The sequence below is a fragment of the Bacillus rossius genome, chromosome 17 (assembly GCF_032445375.1).
Source record: "Bacillus rossius redtenbacheri isolate Brsri chromosome 17, Brsri_v3, whole genome shotgun sequence".
NCBI classification, from domain to species: domain Eukaryota; kingdom Metazoa; phylum Arthropoda; class Insecta; order Phasmatodea; family Bacillidae; genus Bacillus; species Bacillus rossius.
Genome location: NC_086344.1, coordinates 4,655,086 through 4,674,222, shown reverse-complemented (window position 1 = coordinate 4,674,222; position 19,137 = coordinate 4,655,086). Strand labels below are relative to the sequence as shown.

Here is a 19,137-nt window from a genome sequence, read left to right as displayed (position 1 = left end):
GCAGTTCACTTTGAAGGAAAATGTTGAAATTTTAAAAGAAGTTGACAAAGGCAGGTTAAATGTAGATGTAACACTGTCAACAACAATAAACGATCGCAAAAAAATTATTAAACTGTACGAACAGTCTTCTGTATCTGCTGGTCGTAAGAGACTTTGCCTAGGAGATAACAAGGACCTGGAAATTACGCTGAACAACTGGCTGAAGGATATGAGGGCACAAAATGTTCCAGTCACAGGACCCATGTTGCAGGCTAAAGCAAATATTCGCTTCCAAGTACTTTATTTTTAAAAATTCTAAAATACTACGTTTTAAAGGTAAATATATAGACTTTCAGAATAAAGTACTTTCATTACTAAGTATAAAAGTTGAGGTTTTATTGATATATGTACTTTATAACGAGATTCTACTGCCTATATAGGCATACATATATGTGTGTGTGTGTGTGTTTTGTGTATTTATTTGTGTGTTGTTAATCTTTGGATGGATTCTATGAATTGTTATTAGGTACCTACATTAAAATTAAAATATAGTTGCTTATTGAGAATATTACATTATTATTTAGTGAAATAACATTTTAAAGTGTAATTAAAAATATACATTGTGCAAATTTGTGAGGTGCAGTATTGAAGTGAGTAATTTACATGATTTTTCGTGATTTTGATGATGTATACACGTGCATTCAATACCAATCAACTTAACCTACAAATTTAAATTGTCAGTTCTAATTTTATTCTACGTTTTAAAGTGTAATAAAAAATATACATTGTGCAAAATATATAAGGTGCAGTATTGAAGTGAATATTTTACACAATTTTTCATAACATTTAATTATGTATAGACGTGCATTCAATAACAATCAACTTAACCTACAATTTTGAACTGTCAGTTCTCATTTTATTCTATGCAACTTATGACATATTGAACGCCTCTTTGAAAATAAAAATATAAGTTTGTAAAATAAATTACAACATTTATAAAATAAAAATATATATTAATTATAATAATTATAGCTTAAAGTATATATAAAAAATTGAAGTTATACATTTTTAATTTATAGTTTATTTTTTTAAAAAATTATAATTTTTGGATTTAAAACATTTGAACAGAACGTCTGTCGGGTCCGCTAGTTATCATATATAAGCCTACATACATATGAACTCAACAACAACATCACAGAAAAAAGTTAATAAGCCGGTTAATAATAGTTCAGAATAAAAAACAAAAAAAAAAAAAAACATGGTGTAATTTTTTAGTTACATGCATTATTTAAAAAGTTTTTAATTCCTATCATGTACTAAATTAAAAGATATTGTGACTAAAAATTTATTTCTATGCAATAGTAAACAACCCTAATATTAATAAAAAAATAATAAAACTAAAAATTCTTTATTTTGGGAGGGGAAAAATTCTTTGTACGACTTATGCCGAAACAATTTTTAATCTGGTAACTTTATCTTTCACACAGATGAAAAAATTACTTTTCAAATTTAGCAAGTAATTTTCTTTAATAAGCCATCTTTAAAATAACTTGCTAAGTTAGTAAATTATAATATTTTATAGTATGACTTGTCAAATTTACCGTATTAAAGATGTTTTGCAGCATTGATCTTCCAAATGATATTTTTCCTAAACGTAGAGCATGTTTGATTTCATTGTTAATTGTTATCTATTAATAGAAGGGTTACTTATTTTATGATTGCATGGCAAAAATTTGTAATCACAGTATGTAATAATTTTGTGCAAGGTGAGAATCAAAAAAAAAAAATTGAAAATATGTCTATTACGAAAACTACAACAATTCAAAAATATTTTTTGATTCAGGGCATTAATTTACTGGTCAATCAAACTTTCTCGGCTTGAGATTTATAAGAAAACCTGCATGTGTAGGGTTGTGTATGTGTATATATTATTCATACACATACATAATCATGATTCAGAATACACGTAAAATATGAGCGTTGCCACAGTAGTAAGCACCACGGTGCATTTAACTCTTTCAGTCACTCTTTTTGTCAGTTCATAGCATATCATTTTAATTTATTTTATTTAACCACACCATTTGTTTTGGATATTTCATGTAGTTGTATATTTAAGATATAATAATAATTTTAATGTATAATTATTTTACCAAAACATATAAAATTATTAAAAAAAAATTGTTTTCCATTGCCATTAAGTATGGTGTCGACTAGAATGTTACACAATGACGCACGTTCAAAATTTGATAAAAATTCAAGGAAACATAATAGATTAAATTAAATAAAATAAAACTAATTGAATTTGAAAGAAATGAAACAAATTGAAATATAGCAAACGATATGAATTGAAACGAAGTGAATTGAAATTTAGCAAACGATATGAATTGAAACGAAGTGAATTGAAATGAATGAATCCTAGTGAAACTACCTAAATGAAATGAATTAAAAGAAAAGAATTGGTATGAATTGAAATGATTCAAACTAAACAAATCAAAATGAAACAAGTGAAATAATTTAAAATGAAACGAATTGAATTGAAATGAAACAAAATGAATTGAAACCAAATGACAAATGAGTGAAACAAAATTAAATGTAACCTAATCAAATTAAACAACACGAAACAAAATGGAAAGAAACCAATCTTTATGAAATGAAACGAGTTGAACAGGATGAGATGACGAGTGGACGAGTGCACCGAGAGCTGGACCCACCTGTGGCCACAACGAGCACGGCCCGGATGATGTACTCCGCCTTCAGCTTGTGGGCGCCGAAGCGGTGGCTCACCGCCTTCCAGATGATCTCCATGGGCACGTAGAACTGCAGGGCGTAGGTGAAGAATATGGCGAGGGCTATCATCACCTTCACGGACTGCGCCAGGCTGGACAACATTTTTTAAAAATATTTATTTGTGCCATTTATTAAGCTCCAGCCAACAGACACTGCCCAAGACAGTCAATTCCAAAGTTTTTAAAATATGTGCACAGTACGAAGTAGCTTGGCTTCTGGGTTGTAGCCGTGTCCTTGGCGGATAATTCACCGATGTTTCGGTCGACACTGCAGTCGCCATCATCAGGGAGCAGTTACCTACTGAACTAGGTAACTGGTAGGTAAACCAGTTACCTAGTTCAGTAGGTAACTGCTCCTACCTACCAGTTACCTAGTTCAGTTACCTACTGAACTAGGTAACTGGTTTACCTACCAGTTACCTAGTTCAGTAGGTAACTGCTCCCTGATAATGGGGACTGCAATGTCGACCGAAGCGTCGCTGAATTATCTGCTAAGGACACTGCTACAACCCAGAAGCCAAGCTACTTCAGACAATGGCCGTGAAAGCCTACGGACAATATTAATGTGCACAGTACTTACCACAGAACAAAAAAAAATTTCATGTGTTTTTATGTTACGAATAGCCTACATTTATAATAGGAAACTGGGACACACAATTTAAAGTAAAAATCTTTAAAGTAATATTGACTATAATAAAAATACAAAAAATTTTGTTTTCGACAACATTTCTTTCTGGGAATCACCGAAGTTGCCGCACCCGCCGCCAGATGACGTTTCCGGAGCAGCCATGTCGACTATCAAATCAATCCATTTGCAAAGTGAAAGATTAAATTATATAATGAAACGTCTCCGATAAAAACAAAAAAAAAAGACTTGTAAAAAAATACAAAACTCCGGCTTTCAACATGATTTTCAACAAGGAATTTTATTAAAATAATGCCCAACTTGTTAAAATTCATTAAACATTTAATACTATAAAGTCTCATTTTGGCTTTCTGAAATGTGGTTCGCGCAATCCGCCACAGGTGGGCATAAAGCACTGTGGTAACACCTTTTCCTTCCATGGGAATTTCGTCCCATTCACGAAATTACTCCTACCAAATGCCGTAAACTGAGAGCTAAGATGTTACACATCAACAGAACTAACTTCAAAGTCAGGTGTGGTCCAAAGTAGGTTATGTTTTTGTTATAGTTCCAGTTTTTACAGGAAGAGAAAGGGAATCACACACTGCCTTTACGCAAACGTGACCTTTAAGAAGGTATTCGGAAACAGCCAACAAAGCTCTGGGACTCACATTTCGTCGGTGGGCAGGTTCAAGGTGATGCTGCCCTCCGTCTTGTCGCCGTACTTGAGGTAGCCGAAGAAGCCGACGCTGTTGTACAGGATGGCGACGATGAACATGCCCACGTTCAGCACCCCCGGGCAGCCGATGAAGTGGGTCGGGGTCTTCATGTTGTTCTCCAGCGGCATCACCTGCGACCGTCGTCAGGAGACATCGTGCCGTCACTTGCTACAGTCTGTCCCATAGGCGTACCCAGGATTTTTTTTTTTTGGGATTGGGGGGGGGGGGGGGAAATTGGTGGAGGGGGCTTCTGATTTTTTAAGAAAAACTCCTTAAACACCAAAAAATAATTGTTTATAATAAACTTTTTTAAGCTTACAAACTTTTTACAGAAGAATTCTTCTATTTTTTTGGCAAATTCAGTAACCACATTCTCCGGGTCGATGTGGATGTTGTAGTTGACATTCAGTAGGGCCAATCCATTATTCAGTCTGTTCTGAGATATAGTGTTCTGCAGATAGGATTTTAATCTTCTTAAGCAAGAAAATGTCCTCTCCGGAGTTGCCGTTGAGACGGGAAGGGTCACCATGACTTTTCGGGGGGGGGGGGGGGGGAGGGGGGGGAGGGGCGGGGAGGGGGGGGGGGGGGGTTCAACCCCCAAAACACCCCCCCCTGGGTACGCCTATGGTCTGTCCTACTCTTAGCAAAGACACTGGATGCAGGGAAGCTCTATGCTAACAACTCGGGAAACCCAAGATTCACGCCAGTTCACTCCGAGGCTGCGTTCTTGCGCATTCTTTTTATTTTTCTCCCTCTCTCAGTTTACCTAAAATTAACACTTCGAAGATTTGAATTTTTTAATTACATTTATAGGGTATTTGGTTATAATTAAAAATAAATCTCCAAAATATTTACAATTTTCAGGTTTGGTACAAATATTACAAATTTGTGATATCGTGAGAATGGTTATAAATTGTTAAAAAGAGTGATAGGTTAGTTAGGTTAGAAAAACAAAATTAAATATACTGTAAAATAATTTTAATGTGTGGTTAGGAATTACCAATTTTAGATGTAGGAAACCTAACGCAACCAATTGGGCTTAATATTTTATAGTAATATGTGCTTCTGAAGTTACAAGAGCGAGTTGCGAAATTCGGTGAACTTCGGTGAACTGCGGTGTTCTACGGAACTGTTTGGGACTCGGAACGGACCGTACGAAAACAGGAGGAAGTGTGAAAAAAAAACTAGCAGCAAGAGGTAGGTCTACAAAAATAATTTATAGATAAATTGATAAATTATGTATTATATCATCAGGTATCAAACATAATAAAATTCATTTTCAGAAATTTCAAGCACTGAAGGTTTATCCCTCCCTCTAAATATGTATAATGATTAAAAAAAAGTTTTTATAAGAGAAAATAAAGTTATTTTCATTGTCTTAATGTTGGTATACAGTTTATTAAACAGAAAAATTATTCACACTGGATTAGTCTGCCATCTATTGAACTGATGTGACAACAACGCCAAGTTTTCACGCAAAAATCTTGGAGCTTTCGGTATTAAGTGTATTTGCTGCAGTACAGCGTAAATGGCAAAATATTATTACAAATTTGATACGACCTGGCTTGTTAACATTAAAAATCTATTTTTTAGCATATTTTTTAAAAAAAGCTTCAAATTTTTTTTAATTCACTATACACACACACTCACACACATACACAGAGAGAGAGAGTTTTATAATACCATTAAATAGTGTGTATTGACAATACTATTACAATGTAATCATTATATTAAAAATAAATGCTAAACATCAATTATTATTTCAGAGGAGAAACTATTCTTAGCATTCAGTCACTATTAGTAACACGGTATTCCATACAGTAATGTGTTGTGCTCAAAAACACCTTACACTTTCAATTTTAAATGATATAAACAAATTTGTTGAAAACTATGGGTTGAAACCAAAATGGCATCTTTCAGTATCGTCTCCTTAGAAGTAAAACTAGAATATCATCAGACAATGCCCTTAATGAAGTACAATTTAATGTATTTCCAAAACTCTCATTCCAAATTTTCCTTTACAATATACAATGTTTCAGATATATTTTAAAAAATCACCCTAATAATAATACGTATTAATAATTCTTTCTAATATTATAAGTGCGAAAGTGTGTTTGTGTGTCCTTTTGCACAGCAATGTATCAATGGATCAACATGATTTTTTGCATATAGATTGTTTATGGGCCAGAGAGTGACATAGGCAACATATAATTATGTACTTCCATTCATAAGGGAGTGAAATAGGGGTAAATACGGTTTTATAATAGAAAATAAAAGGAGGTAGGTCATAGACACACAAACAGTGAGTTTGTGTTATTTCTGTATGTATCCCACACGGTCATATAATAAGTAAGGTCTGGCATATTCCTATACTTTTCATTGGCGAAACCCATTGACTTAGTGAAGCTCCAGCTTCTAGCGAACAAAAGGCGCTAATAACAGTTGAATTTAGAACTTTGTCAATAGATGTCGTTGCCTTGAATTTGTAACGAGCGATCGTTTGGTGTGTCCATCACGTCTTACCTAGGGGTTACCTGGCTTCCCACAAAATGAAGCTTGAGATTGGCGTCCCGGTTTTGCTAATGCATAGTCTTGATGCACCGAGATTGTGCAATCATTGGGACTTTTAAAAAAAAATTTCCCGTTTTTAAATTGTATGTCCTACAGACTTGGAACTCGGTAGTGATGTTCCTTAAGGCGCGTACACACGGCTGCAATGCAACATGGAACGTGCGCTACACGCAACAAGCGGAGCGACACAGCTAACCTCGGGCACGCGCTGCTCACGGGGCGAACCACCTGAAACTGGCCAACACCGCAGTTCACTCGGCCATGTACGTCGAGGCAGTCGAACATTAAAACTGGACTAAAAATCATCAAGAAGTCACAATACTTACGAGAACCGATCACTATTAAAGATAGGTAAATAGCCTACTAATTAATTCCCTGTCAGTCCTAACTAAAAACGTTGGTTTTTTATTATATTGTAGTTAATATTTTTTTTATATTCATATTCTAGGTTCGCCGCGACGGTGCGGTTTTTAGCGACACGAGATTCATATTTCAGTTCGCAATATCTTTTCCGAATTTCAATATTAACAGAAGCATTGTTTGAAGTTTTAAAGGAAAATATCAATGTCTGATCAACCAAAGTACAAATAATACTTCTTATTGATTTTTTTTTTAATGCATTTGTAGAAAGTTATTCATGAAAATACAATTAACTGTATGTTGTAACAAAAGTGACATTGAACGTTTGAATCCAACACAAAATGAAATAAAATCAGAAATGTTCACATAAAACAACAGATGAACAAATTTGAAGGAAATCACTCAAATATTCAGAACAGTGAGATAAATGAGATAAGGACTGTGCATTGACTCCATATGGAGTGCATTGCAGCATATGGACATATGGAGTTAGTTGTGTCAGGGACTGACCAGCTGGAAAAGATTGTGACAGATGCGACTCAAAGGATTATTGTTTATTTTGCTGTACATACATTCCAGGGAAAGATTTGCCGGGTGCACTGAAATGAAATAGTTGAGCTTGGCCATGATTGAATGCAGGCGTTTCAAACAAACCTCGACCTGCTTTCATCAAAATTTCTTTTACAGCAAGCTGAACCCCCAATATTGTAACTGTCGAATATGACACCATTTTGGAAGTTAAAAATTTTTGCTTTGATCAGGAGACGTGTTGAATTTTGCAAAATAGTAGTAGTAATAGTAATAGTAAAATGCTAACAGCATCCGCTAGCAGTGCTGATCAATCACCTAGTTCCCTTAATTTTGCTCGTTTTGGTGTACTCGGAGAGGCAAATTCTCTGCCTTCATTTTGCGAATTCAATTCTTTTTGGATGATATTTCCTTCAATGACTACCCGGACCTTAGAAATAATATTTAACAAAACTAAATATCTTTACAATGAGAGTATTAACTATTAATTAAATAACCCCATTTTCCAATTAAATTTCTTGGCATTAAGTGTCATTCTGAATGTCTAAATAGTTTTAAAGTGAAACTTAAATATTGTGTACACTGTAAATAGAGTGCATTTTGATAAATGGTATTGGATTTATTTGAAAAAGACTTGGTTGTGTTCTGTGCCCTTTGTAACTCCTGTAATAGTATCCAGATACATGCCAGTACGTACTAGTTTAAATATTTTATGTATTTTAAAACAGAACAATTTAAATTAAATTCATTTGTTTCCATTTAAATGTATTTACTATTTTCATTATGCTCCACACAACCTCACTCTAACCAAATAAAAGTGTATAATATTATAAAGTTTGGTCCCAATTATGTAATTATTATATTATTATGACTTTTCATAATTATCATAACACAGAACCAACAGTAAGAATTATACTTATTTTCACACTGTACTAAATAAATATTTTGAGATCCCAAAGTGGGGTGGTAAAGCTTGTCTGTCTCATTTCATATTGTGACGCCCAACGTGGGTCATAATTAGGCTCTAGCCAACACTAATAATTATATTAATAATATTACTTTTTTACCTATTTGACACACAACAGGAGTATTTTATAGTTCAACAATCTAGGAAACTCGTCCACTTAACATGGGCGAGGCAGGACACACATTACTACAGTGAATCTAGCGGTGTGAGCTTAAAAACATACGCGCAAAATTCAAATTTGTGTATGAATCCTTCTACCCTGCCACCTCTATGGATTGTCAGGATCCTAGCAGTGTGAGTTTTAAACATACGCGCCAAATTCAAATTTGTGTACGAATCCTTCTACCCATTTGCCATCTCCATGGATTGTCAACTGGAATTCGGAAAGCCTACAATTCACCAAATATGGTATTCGAATTCTTAAAGAATGAAAATTATTGCAGCCAAAATTTCACATACTTCTAATGCTTTGTTATAACCCACATCTTACATATTAAATAGCAATTGAAGTAAAATAAAAACCCAGAAATCTCGTTCTAACAACATTGTTTACAACTCTAAACACAGCTCATGCCACCACAATGGCTGAGAATCAAATGTCTCGCAGATTTTCAACGACTTTCCTATATTAACCTACTACATGCTGACCTCCGTAGCATAGGCGGATGCACACTGATTTACGCTGCAAGGGGTTCTGGGTTCGAGTCCCGAGTAAGGCATGGGTGTAAAATTTGAATGAAGATATTTGATTGATAACAATATGATAAATAAGATTTTGAATAAAAATTTCTCTATGGCTGTAGGCACAAGCTGTAGGCCACATGGCACATTAAAAAAACCTGCTACAGCATTTGGTTAGACTTCATAGAATGGTTGTAGTTCTACGTTAGCTCACTAACGGTGCTGCCATCTGTGCTTTCAATAATGTACTGTACCTGAATCGCGATACATAAATTGCGATTCAGGTAATTTTAAGCTATCTCATCCTTAGTTTGTAGTGTGCATTCTAATGAGAAATTACTGTCTCTTTCCAATGCACAATATCTGCTATTAGCGCTGTCTTTGTTTCATCATGCTCTGTTACCAGATATACACAGAGAGCACAAATGTTTCAGACATCTTTATATTGTGATGAGCTTTTATTTTTAAATGTATTAAAAAAAAAAATATTTTTAAAAGGAAATTTTTTTTTTGGGGGGGTGGGGGGGTGAATATTTTTGGTTTATTTCCATAAGAGCATTATATGATAATATTGTATTCTTATTTTTTCTAGGAAATGTAACTGTAAGACAGCCTCTTAAATAATTTAATATTAAAAATGTTTGCTGTGTTTAATGGTAGCACATAATTAATAGGATAACTTGTTATTAACATTGAATAGGTAACTGCTACACATAGTTGTGAAATAATAATTGGTGCTAAGAATTAATATTTGTTTCTTTCATAATACATAAACTGAAGTAATACCATCAAAAGACATTATTATATGGTCTTTTGATGGTATTAATTTTAATGTCAACAACTTGGGGGTATCAATCTGGCATCGGTGGGTGACATTTTCTCTGTACTGCAATCTAACAGTTGTAAAGAAGTTTCACAAAAAAAAAAAAAAAAAAGTCTTTCACTGCTGGCCAATGATGTGTGTAACCTCTAACCTTGGTAACGAGCTACCTAATTCATGTGTTTTCATGTTGCAAATACAATTATAATACGAAAATCAGACACAAAAATTCACATAGAATTTTTTTTAAATATTTCTAAGTGTGATAAATACACGCAAATTGTGTTTTAAACTATTTCCTGTGCGCAGATCACACGCAGTTTCTGCACCCGCTGCTAGAATTCGCTGTTGGAGCAGCTGCGTCGACTTTCGCATCATTCAATTTGCAGAGTAAAATTGTAAACTATGCAATGAAACTGATCCTATAAAAGCTATATAAAAAAAAAACTTGAAAAAATGTACTTAACCCTGGCTTTGAACGTAATCTTCGACAATGAATTTTATTAAAATACTGTTCACTTTGTTAAAATTCACTAAATGGTTAATAATATAAAAATGTTGCAGATATTGGATGATTATCAATTATAGCAATGTATTAAAGGATAGTTTAACTACTATAAAGTTTTATTTTTTAATACCTATGCAAATTCATTGACATTCATTTTCTAGTAAATGTAACTAATTAAATTTTATATTAAACAAAAACAATTTTTTAGACCTGCAAATGATGAAATAATGAATCTAATGGAATGGGCTATGTATTTAATAATATTATAGCAATTAGACAAAAATAAATAAAATGTATTCATACATATATATTTTTAAAACACAATTTGTATAATCCAGTAATTTATTATTATAAAAATTTAAAAAAAAAAGTTTTTTCAGTGAGTTTTGAACCTCATAAAAAATTACTTGAGTTTATCTACCCCGTCTTCTACCTCTGCACTATCGCAACAATTGGGATTTAAAATGGAGAGACTATGTATTATCAAAAGTATAATGCCAGATTATTACTTTTTTTTTAAATGTTGGGTTACTTTTTACTATGACCATTTTAGTTTCACCAAATGTAATCCGGGGTAGTTTCACAATTATAAAGGTACCAATACATTTGGTATGTACCCTAATGTTTATGAAAGTGACGAGAGTGTGGAATATTTGTGTCACATTTCCGTTTCTTGACTTCCGTCGCGTTCACAAAGTTGACGTCGACCGGAGCTACGCCCTCCCTAAGCCCGATGTGCCTCACGTCTCGTCTGGCCCTTCCTCCCCCATCCCCTCCTGGTTTCAAACCTCCCGCCATCAGGAACCAGTGTGTGTGTGTGCGTGTGTTTGCCCGCCCTGCACGAGGCGAGTAGAGACTGTGCCACGCACCCCTAAAATAATATTTTAATTAATAATAATTTGCAATTATACTTATGTAATTATAACCAGGGGCGCAACAACAAGGGGGGGGGGGGGCGGCAAGGGTATTTTGCCCCCCTCCTGAAACCTTGAAGTGGGAGCAAACGGGGGCAAAGAAAGTGCTGTGTAATCAATTTTTAGATAATAAAACTGCTTAAATAGCACCATTTTCCACCTTGAAATACAAATTTTCCCAGGAGAAATAGGGGGATCCATGATTCTTTATAAAAAGGTATATTGCCCCCCCCCTCCCCCCTTGGAAATTTAGTTGTTGCGCCCCTGATTATAACCCCTAGTTTTTGGTTTTCTTTCATTATAAGTAAGGACGAAGTAGCGTCCTATGTAGCCACTGCCAGAACTAGCCCCGGCGTGAGCCTCTCTCGTTTAAACTTAAACAAATATTAAACAGCTGTTTAATGAGTGTTTCATCAGGATAACATGTCGCACTGACCACGCCGATGCCCTCCAGGGCGAAGATGGCTGTGCCGAAGAACAGCGGCAGCTGGGTCCAGGACGAGAAGTTGGGGCGGCTCTCCACGGACGGCAGGTCCGAGAATATGTAGTAGAAGGTGATGCCGAGGCCCGTGGCGATCAGGATGTTGGCGAACATGGAGAAGGGCGCCAGGTACTTGAGGTTGCGCACCATGTTGATCACCACCAGGATGGGCATCATGATGACCATGTAGATGCGGAGGTCCCAGTGGTTGTTGGTGTAGAAGTCCACCACCTGCCGCCCAGGTAGACATTACAGCGTTACTTGCCCCCAGGTAGACATAACATCATTACTTGCCGCTCAGGTAGACATAACATCATTACTTGCCGCCCAGGTAGCCATAACACCAATAATTGCCACCCAGGTAGACATGACATCATTACTTGCCGCTCAGGTAGACATAACATCATTACTTGCCACCCAGGTAGACATAGCATCATTACTAGGGACTGGAAACATTCATGGGTTCAACGACCACCAGGATGGACTTCACAATCCTCTGCATGGTTCAAACCCTCTTGAGCAATAAATAATGTAGTTTTTAAAGACCCCTTTACTTCATCGTCTTCATGACTATCAATTGGTAGATAACTCATTTATAATATCACAATTGTACAGAATTATCTCTGGAACACATCTAGCCCAAGCAGTGGGTGCCATTTTCTCTGTTATGCAATCTATCGGTTGTAAAGAAGTTTCACTTCAAAACAAAACAAAAAAAACATATGCGACACTTTCATCGCCAGCCAGTGATGTTTAACATCTAATATTGGTAATGAGAAAATTCATGTGTTTTCATGTTGCAAATACAAATATGCCTAATACATAACACGTACCAGAACCATTCACTACGATGATTAATTATGTATTTACTTTAAAAGTTCAAAGTAAGACAATAAAACACACCTGTTTAGTTTAACGGTGAGATACAAACTATGAAAAAAGAAAACCAAAATTTACATTTTGGTTATAAAATCTTATCTTGTGGTCCGAAATTTTCCTTCTGCGCATGGGCAAAGCATTGTTTTCTGCCTAGTCGGAAAAAAAAAGAACATTAAAATACCCACATTTATCCATTTATTTCACGATATCTGTTCTTATTATGGAGTTTTTAAGAATTTTTTGTGAAATTTAAGGACTTTTCAGGGCCCTTAATCAATTTAAGACAAATTAAGAACTATTTAAGGATATTAAGGAGGCTTGTGAAACCTGCTCTGTAATACTCGGACAAACGTCACCTGTTCATTGGCTGCTGACTTAAGCGGCATCTCAACTGGCAGAGAGTCTCTAATTGGTCCACGGTCCTCCAGATTAACAATGAGCCAATAGCAGAAGCAGCATAAAGGTATTACTACTGTAATTTTAGCATATCATAAGAATCCACGAATTTTCCTGATAAATTAGTAATCACTACTTATATAATTTTTTGTAAGATTTAATTTAATTTTAAAATTTAATTGATTGTCACACTAAAATCTCAAGGAATAGTAGACTTTTAGAACTCCAACGTTTACAAAAAAACATTTCATATTTTTAACACATTTATCATAACATAGCTGATTGATGATTTTATTGAAATGGTTGTAAAGTACATTATGGCACAAATAAATATCATTGTAATGTACTCTAAATCTCAATTAGGAACTTGGTAAAAAAAGAAGTATGTTCTTATAATTATTATTTATTTATTTTTTTAATATTTAACATCTTCAGGTTGTCCAAACAAATCTGTAAAAAAATTTCCCTGGCTCTTTGTTTTGTTAGGAATTTACCAATTTTTGCAATTTTCTGAAAGATAATAATGAAAATACAGCTTCCACCATTCTCATAGCTGGTCTAGGATTATACAACCGAAATGAACATTTCAACAGAACATTGCATAGGGCCATAGGCTACTTTACAGTTTGTATGATGAAGCACTGAAAAACTATCTGAATTTTTTTTTCCTTCTAAGTCTTGGTGATGGAAGTATGAAATTTTCCACTCAAATTACTACCACTAGTAAATTTACATGAATTTTCCAGAATTTCATGTTAATTTCCTGGCTTTCTGGCCAATTCCAGCCACCCTGACATTTCCCTGACTTTCAAGAATGTTGATACCTTGATCTTGTATAGGTTTTAAAATGTGTATTATCAAAATGGACATAATTACTAACCTAGTTTCCTAAATAACATTTTGTCAGTTTCCTTGATTTTTTTCTTCATATTTTCAAGACAACTTTTCATTTCCCTGATTTTCCCCCCGTTTTCCAGATTTTCCCTGTCAGCGGAAACCCTAGATGAGCGAAGGAAGAATCTTGGAGAGATCAACAGTAATAAATAATTTCAAGTCCTTTTTAAGTCCAGCAGAAGGAAACCCACCTGCTTAAGGTTTTTCGCAACGAAAACAATGTAGACACAGCAACATCCTAGTAAGTCCACACACAGGAACAGGTTGACTGTAGCTCTGAAACAGAAAACAAAAACCATGTATAACTAATAACACGTCACCCATCTAAAACAAAGAGTTTTTTCAAATAACATTAAAAATTACTTTAAAATAATTTAAAATATAAAGTCTTAAAATCAATTTTGGACATGAAATGCATACACATTAAAAAACACAAAAGAAGTGGTGCCTATGCAAAATTAGGAAAAGTGTCTGAATAATGTAACTTGTCTTAAAAAAATGCAGTATAAAAAAAAGTATAAATGGAAACTGACTTCCTAAATGTCACTTGCAAGGCAAACACACTACTACATGGTCTTAAGAAATATGCTGTACTTACAATTAAAATATAATAATGCTATAAGTTTCTAAAGCCCATTTACGAATCAGTTATTAAATTTATAAAAACTACTAAAGACAATAATATTTATACTATTTTATTTTCAATCATGAGCAAAAATAAAAAAAAAATGGCTGCACCTGGGCATTTCAAAACATATGTCATACAATAATTTTCATAACCTTGGCCTCATGCCAGAAATCAATCTGTAACACACGAAAGCCCACAATATAGAGAACCAATAAAGTCCAGGATGTCTACTTTTTTTAATGTTTTTGATGTGTAACATCTTAGCTCTCGGTATAGGGCATTTGGTAGGAGTAATTTTGTGAATGGAACGGAAGTCGCATGGAACAGAAATGTGTAACAACGGTGCTGCCATCTGTGGTGGATGACTTGAACTAAATTTCTGAAAGCCATGTTGAGCAGTATTTTAATAAAATTCCTTGTCGAAAATCAGGTCCAAAACCGAGGTAAGGTATTTATTCAAGTATTTTTCACTTTTATAGGAGCCGTTTCATTATATAGTTTAAAATTTCGGTCTGAAAATGGAATTATTCTATAGTCTACGCAGCTGCTTCAACAATGATTCTAGCGGTGAGTGCGGAAACTACGTGTAATTTGCCTTTAGAAATGTAGTTACAAAACACTATTTCCGTATATTAACCACACTTGGTATTATTTCAAAGAATTCTGCGTTAAATTTTGTGTCCAAGATTCGTACTATAAGTGAATTTGCAACATGAAAAACAAGAGAACACATGAATTTGCTCGTTACTGAGGTTTGGTGTTTACACATCTCTGGCGAGTACTGAATGACAATCTTACATATTTTATTTTATTGGAATAACAGATAAATGCAAAATAAAAGCAACAAATGTTTGCACCCGGAAAGGATAATTCAACAAGTGGAAAATTACTGTCACGGTTGGGAATCAAACCCAGGACCTCAGGTCCACCAGACCAAAGTCCTGAATACTATCCAAAATGGCCGAACAGCATGAAAAATGTATCGTATTCAAAATCTCAGATAGTTGTAATATTTGAAGTCATCGGGAAAGTCTCAATCACTTAGCCCACAATGTTAAAAAATAATTTCCAGCAATTATTACTTTTTAGGGACTTCCATTACTTATTATAATATTTTCGATTTTAACTAAAATTCTGCAATGTTGTTAGGATGTTAATTAATGTTAATGAAACATTTCTATTAAAAATCTATCAACGTCCAACTATTAACTTTTTGCTTATGTTGCTAGGAGAAGTTGCTTCAATGCTATGCAGAAACATTCCATAAACTAAAATGCTGTACTGAAATTAAATCGTTGGGCCCCAAAAAAATTGGCTTCAGTTAATTTTCAAGAGTAGAACTCTTTCGGAAAAACTGAACATTAATTAGTGATTTCTTCTAGTTTTAATGCTCTGCAAATATTTGATTTCATTAATATTGTTAATTTTTAATACCTTTTTCTGGATGTATACTTAAAATGTTTTAAGTGTGAGAGATTAAAACGTAACTGAAGCTTAATTGTGAGGAAAGTGGTTTTTTTTGTTACGTCTGCGACATTACAGCCTTTCATAATGTAAGATTAATTAAAAATATGGTTTTGCATTATCATAAAGTAACATTAGCAGGTTAAAGAAATACAGTTTAAGGGAATTTATTTTCTCGAAAACTATGCGACTAGGGAATAAATAACCTTTTAGGAATAGTCGGAGATGGCCGGCGTGCAACCATTCAACATTGTGGCAACGTTCTAGCATTGCTATAGCACCGTTGAAGCAATGTTATAGCACCATTGTAGCAATGTTATAGCAACATTCTAGCAATGTTATAGCACCGTTCTAGCAATGTTATATAACCCTTTCTAGCAATGCTATAGCAACGTTCTAACAATGTTATAGCACCATTGTAGCAATGTTATAGCACCATTGTAGCAATGTTATAGCAACATTCTAGCAATGTTATAGCATTCTAGCAATGTTATAGCACCGTTCTAGCAATGTTATATAACCCTTTCTGGCAATGTTATAACAACGTTCTAACAATGTCATAGTACCATTGTAGCAATGTTATAGCATTCTAGCAATGTTATAGCACCGTTCTAGCAATGTTATAGCACATTTCTAGAGACGTTATAGAGCCATTGTAGCAATGTTATAGCATTCTAGCAATGTTATAGCAACGTTCTAGCAACGTTATATAACCCTTTCTAGCAATGTTATAGCAACGTTCTAACAATGTTATAGCACCATTGTAGCAATGTTATAGCATCATTCTAGCAATGTTATAGCACCGTTCTAGCAATGTTATAGCACCTTTCTAGAGACGTTATAGCAACGTTGTAGCAATGTTAAAGCAACATGGTAGCAATGTTATAGCAACACTCTAGCAATGTTATAGCACCTTTCTAGAGACGTTATAGCACCATTGTAGCAATGTTATAGCATTATAGCAATGTTATAGCACCGTTCTAGCAATGTTATATAACCCTTTTTAGCAATGTTATAGCAATGTTCTAACAATGTCATAGCAGCATTGTTGCAATGTTATAGCACCTTTCTAGCAATGTTATAGCAACGTTCTAACAATGTTATAGCACCGTGGTAGCAATGTTATAGCATTCTAGCAAACTTATAGCACCATTCTAGCAATGTTATAGATCCTTTCTAGCAATGTTATAGCAACGTTTTAGCAATGTTATAGCACCATTGTAGCAATGTTATAGCACCGTTCTAGCAATGTTATATAACTCTTTCTAACAATGTCATAGCACCATTGCAGCAATGTCATAGAACCGTTCCAGCAACGCCACAGCACCGTCGCCGCAGTGCTGAGACGATGACCTCGGGCACTCACCTCGCCGCCCCAGAGAACTTCTGCACGGCGGCCGGCCCCGCCAGGAAGGCGGCCTCCGCCACCTCGGCGAACCCCAGCGACGGAACCTGCGTCCTCCGGCACAAGATGTGCGCGCACTTCACCTGCGGTCACACGCAACACACCGCCATTTCAAGGCATTCCACAAAACATTCATTAAGTCTACCTGGCCTTTCAAAATATTCAAATTTGTTACGATTTTGACAGCCAAGAAACATGAAATGAGGTTTTTTTTTTTTATGGAAATGCAAACCATATCGTGAAGTAGTCAGTGGCATTGCAGTTAAACCTAAAAAAAAAAGTTTCAGTTCTGCCATAAATTAAATTCTCCTTATTTGCACAACCCAAAAACGTTGAAAATGTAACTTTGGCAGCTAATTATGCAAAAAGTAGGCGCTGTATATATATTTTTTTCATTTCGTGAAAGTTAATCGATTGGAAATGTCTAAAAGATGATCAGTATAGAGACCTGCAAAATTCGCGGATTCATTCGGCGATAGGCGAGAATTCAAATACATATACATATTAGATGATTTTGCTTGGCTTACTGTTCATCTGGACGCATCTCAATCAGTTATAAACCCTCAACCAAAGAAGGATCGAATCGCAGACGAACCAGTCGAGACGACTCACAAATCGGCAGCCAATGAACTTGCGTTATTTGCCCGAGTGTACAGGGGAATGTGCAGTCTATCCTGAAGGCCATCGAAACAGCGAATTTTTTCCGGTCTCTAATGATCAGTAGGGGCAGGAAATTTTCGCGAAAAAAATCTGAACGCCCACTAGACTGCAACAAGTTATACCCACACCAGCGGTTTCTTCCTTGCGATTGGCGGCCGTCTGCGAGAGAAGTCGTTGCCTTGTTTGCACGAGCCACTAAAGGACGAGTTTGCTTCCACACTGAATTAGAGTGATTGGTAGTTGTAACAATCGACATGCACCTCAAAGTAACTCACCCAATCACGAAACACAGACGATGCTGCAGTGTTTTAACTTCCCGCTACTTTCAGGATCTTTTCGCGAAATTTTCATGGCCCTAATGATGAGTGATTAATATGGATATGAAATCATGACTTGAAATGGGAGGTGCCCTCTCAAGGCGTGCGAGGGGTCGAACTCACCAGCACGTGCACGCAGTAGGTGCACACGAAGGCGATGATGAACGTGGCGATGACCCCAAAGAGCAGGCCTGCGTTGAGGAAGGCGAGAGGCATGGCCAGGATCCCCGAGCCCAGGCTGCCTTTGAGCAGGTGGATGAGTGTGTCCATGTCCCTGGGGGGAAACATCACACCACTTCGAACCTAGAGCATGGGCGTACCCAAGGGGGGGGGGGGGGTTAGGGGTTGAACCCCCCCCCCCCCCCGAAATATGTTCATTTTTTTCAGGCATGTCGCAAACAAAAATGGAAATAAAATCGGTTGTATGCATGATATACTACATCTATTTTTAGTTTTGATAGATCGAGACATCATGTGTACAGAACACGTCGAGAGAATCAATATTCCTCGACTCCTCCTTATCTAATATGTAGTTTATAGTTCCTCCCTCACTGG

The 19,137-nt window shown here is 35.5% G+C and overlaps 1 protein-coding gene across 2 annotated transcripts in view; it reads right to left on the bottom strand.

The window, feature by feature from the left end:
• LOC134540872 (proton-coupled amino acid transporter-like protein pathetic) overlaps nucleotides 1–19,137 on the bottom strand; it is a 156,013-nt gene that overhangs the window by 9,273 nt on the left and 127,603 nt on the right. For both annotated transcript variants that reach the window (XM_063383893.1, XM_063383894.1), the window contains 6 exons: nucleotides 18,706–18,856; nucleotides 17,567–17,688; nucleotides 14,300–14,384; nucleotides 11,895–12,170; nucleotides 4,062–4,240; nucleotides 2,691–2,857 (listed from right to left, as the gene is read on the bottom strand). In XM_063383893.1, the coding sequence (XP_063239963.1) occupies nucleotides 2,691–2,857; nucleotides 4,062–4,240; nucleotides 11,895–12,170; nucleotides 14,300–14,384; nucleotides 17,567–17,688; nucleotides 18,706–18,856 (980 nt within the window). The remainder of the gene's footprint in view (nucleotides 1–2,690; nucleotides 2,858–4,061; nucleotides 4,241–11,894; nucleotides 12,171–14,299; nucleotides 14,385–17,566; nucleotides 17,689–18,705; nucleotides 18,857–19,137) is intronic.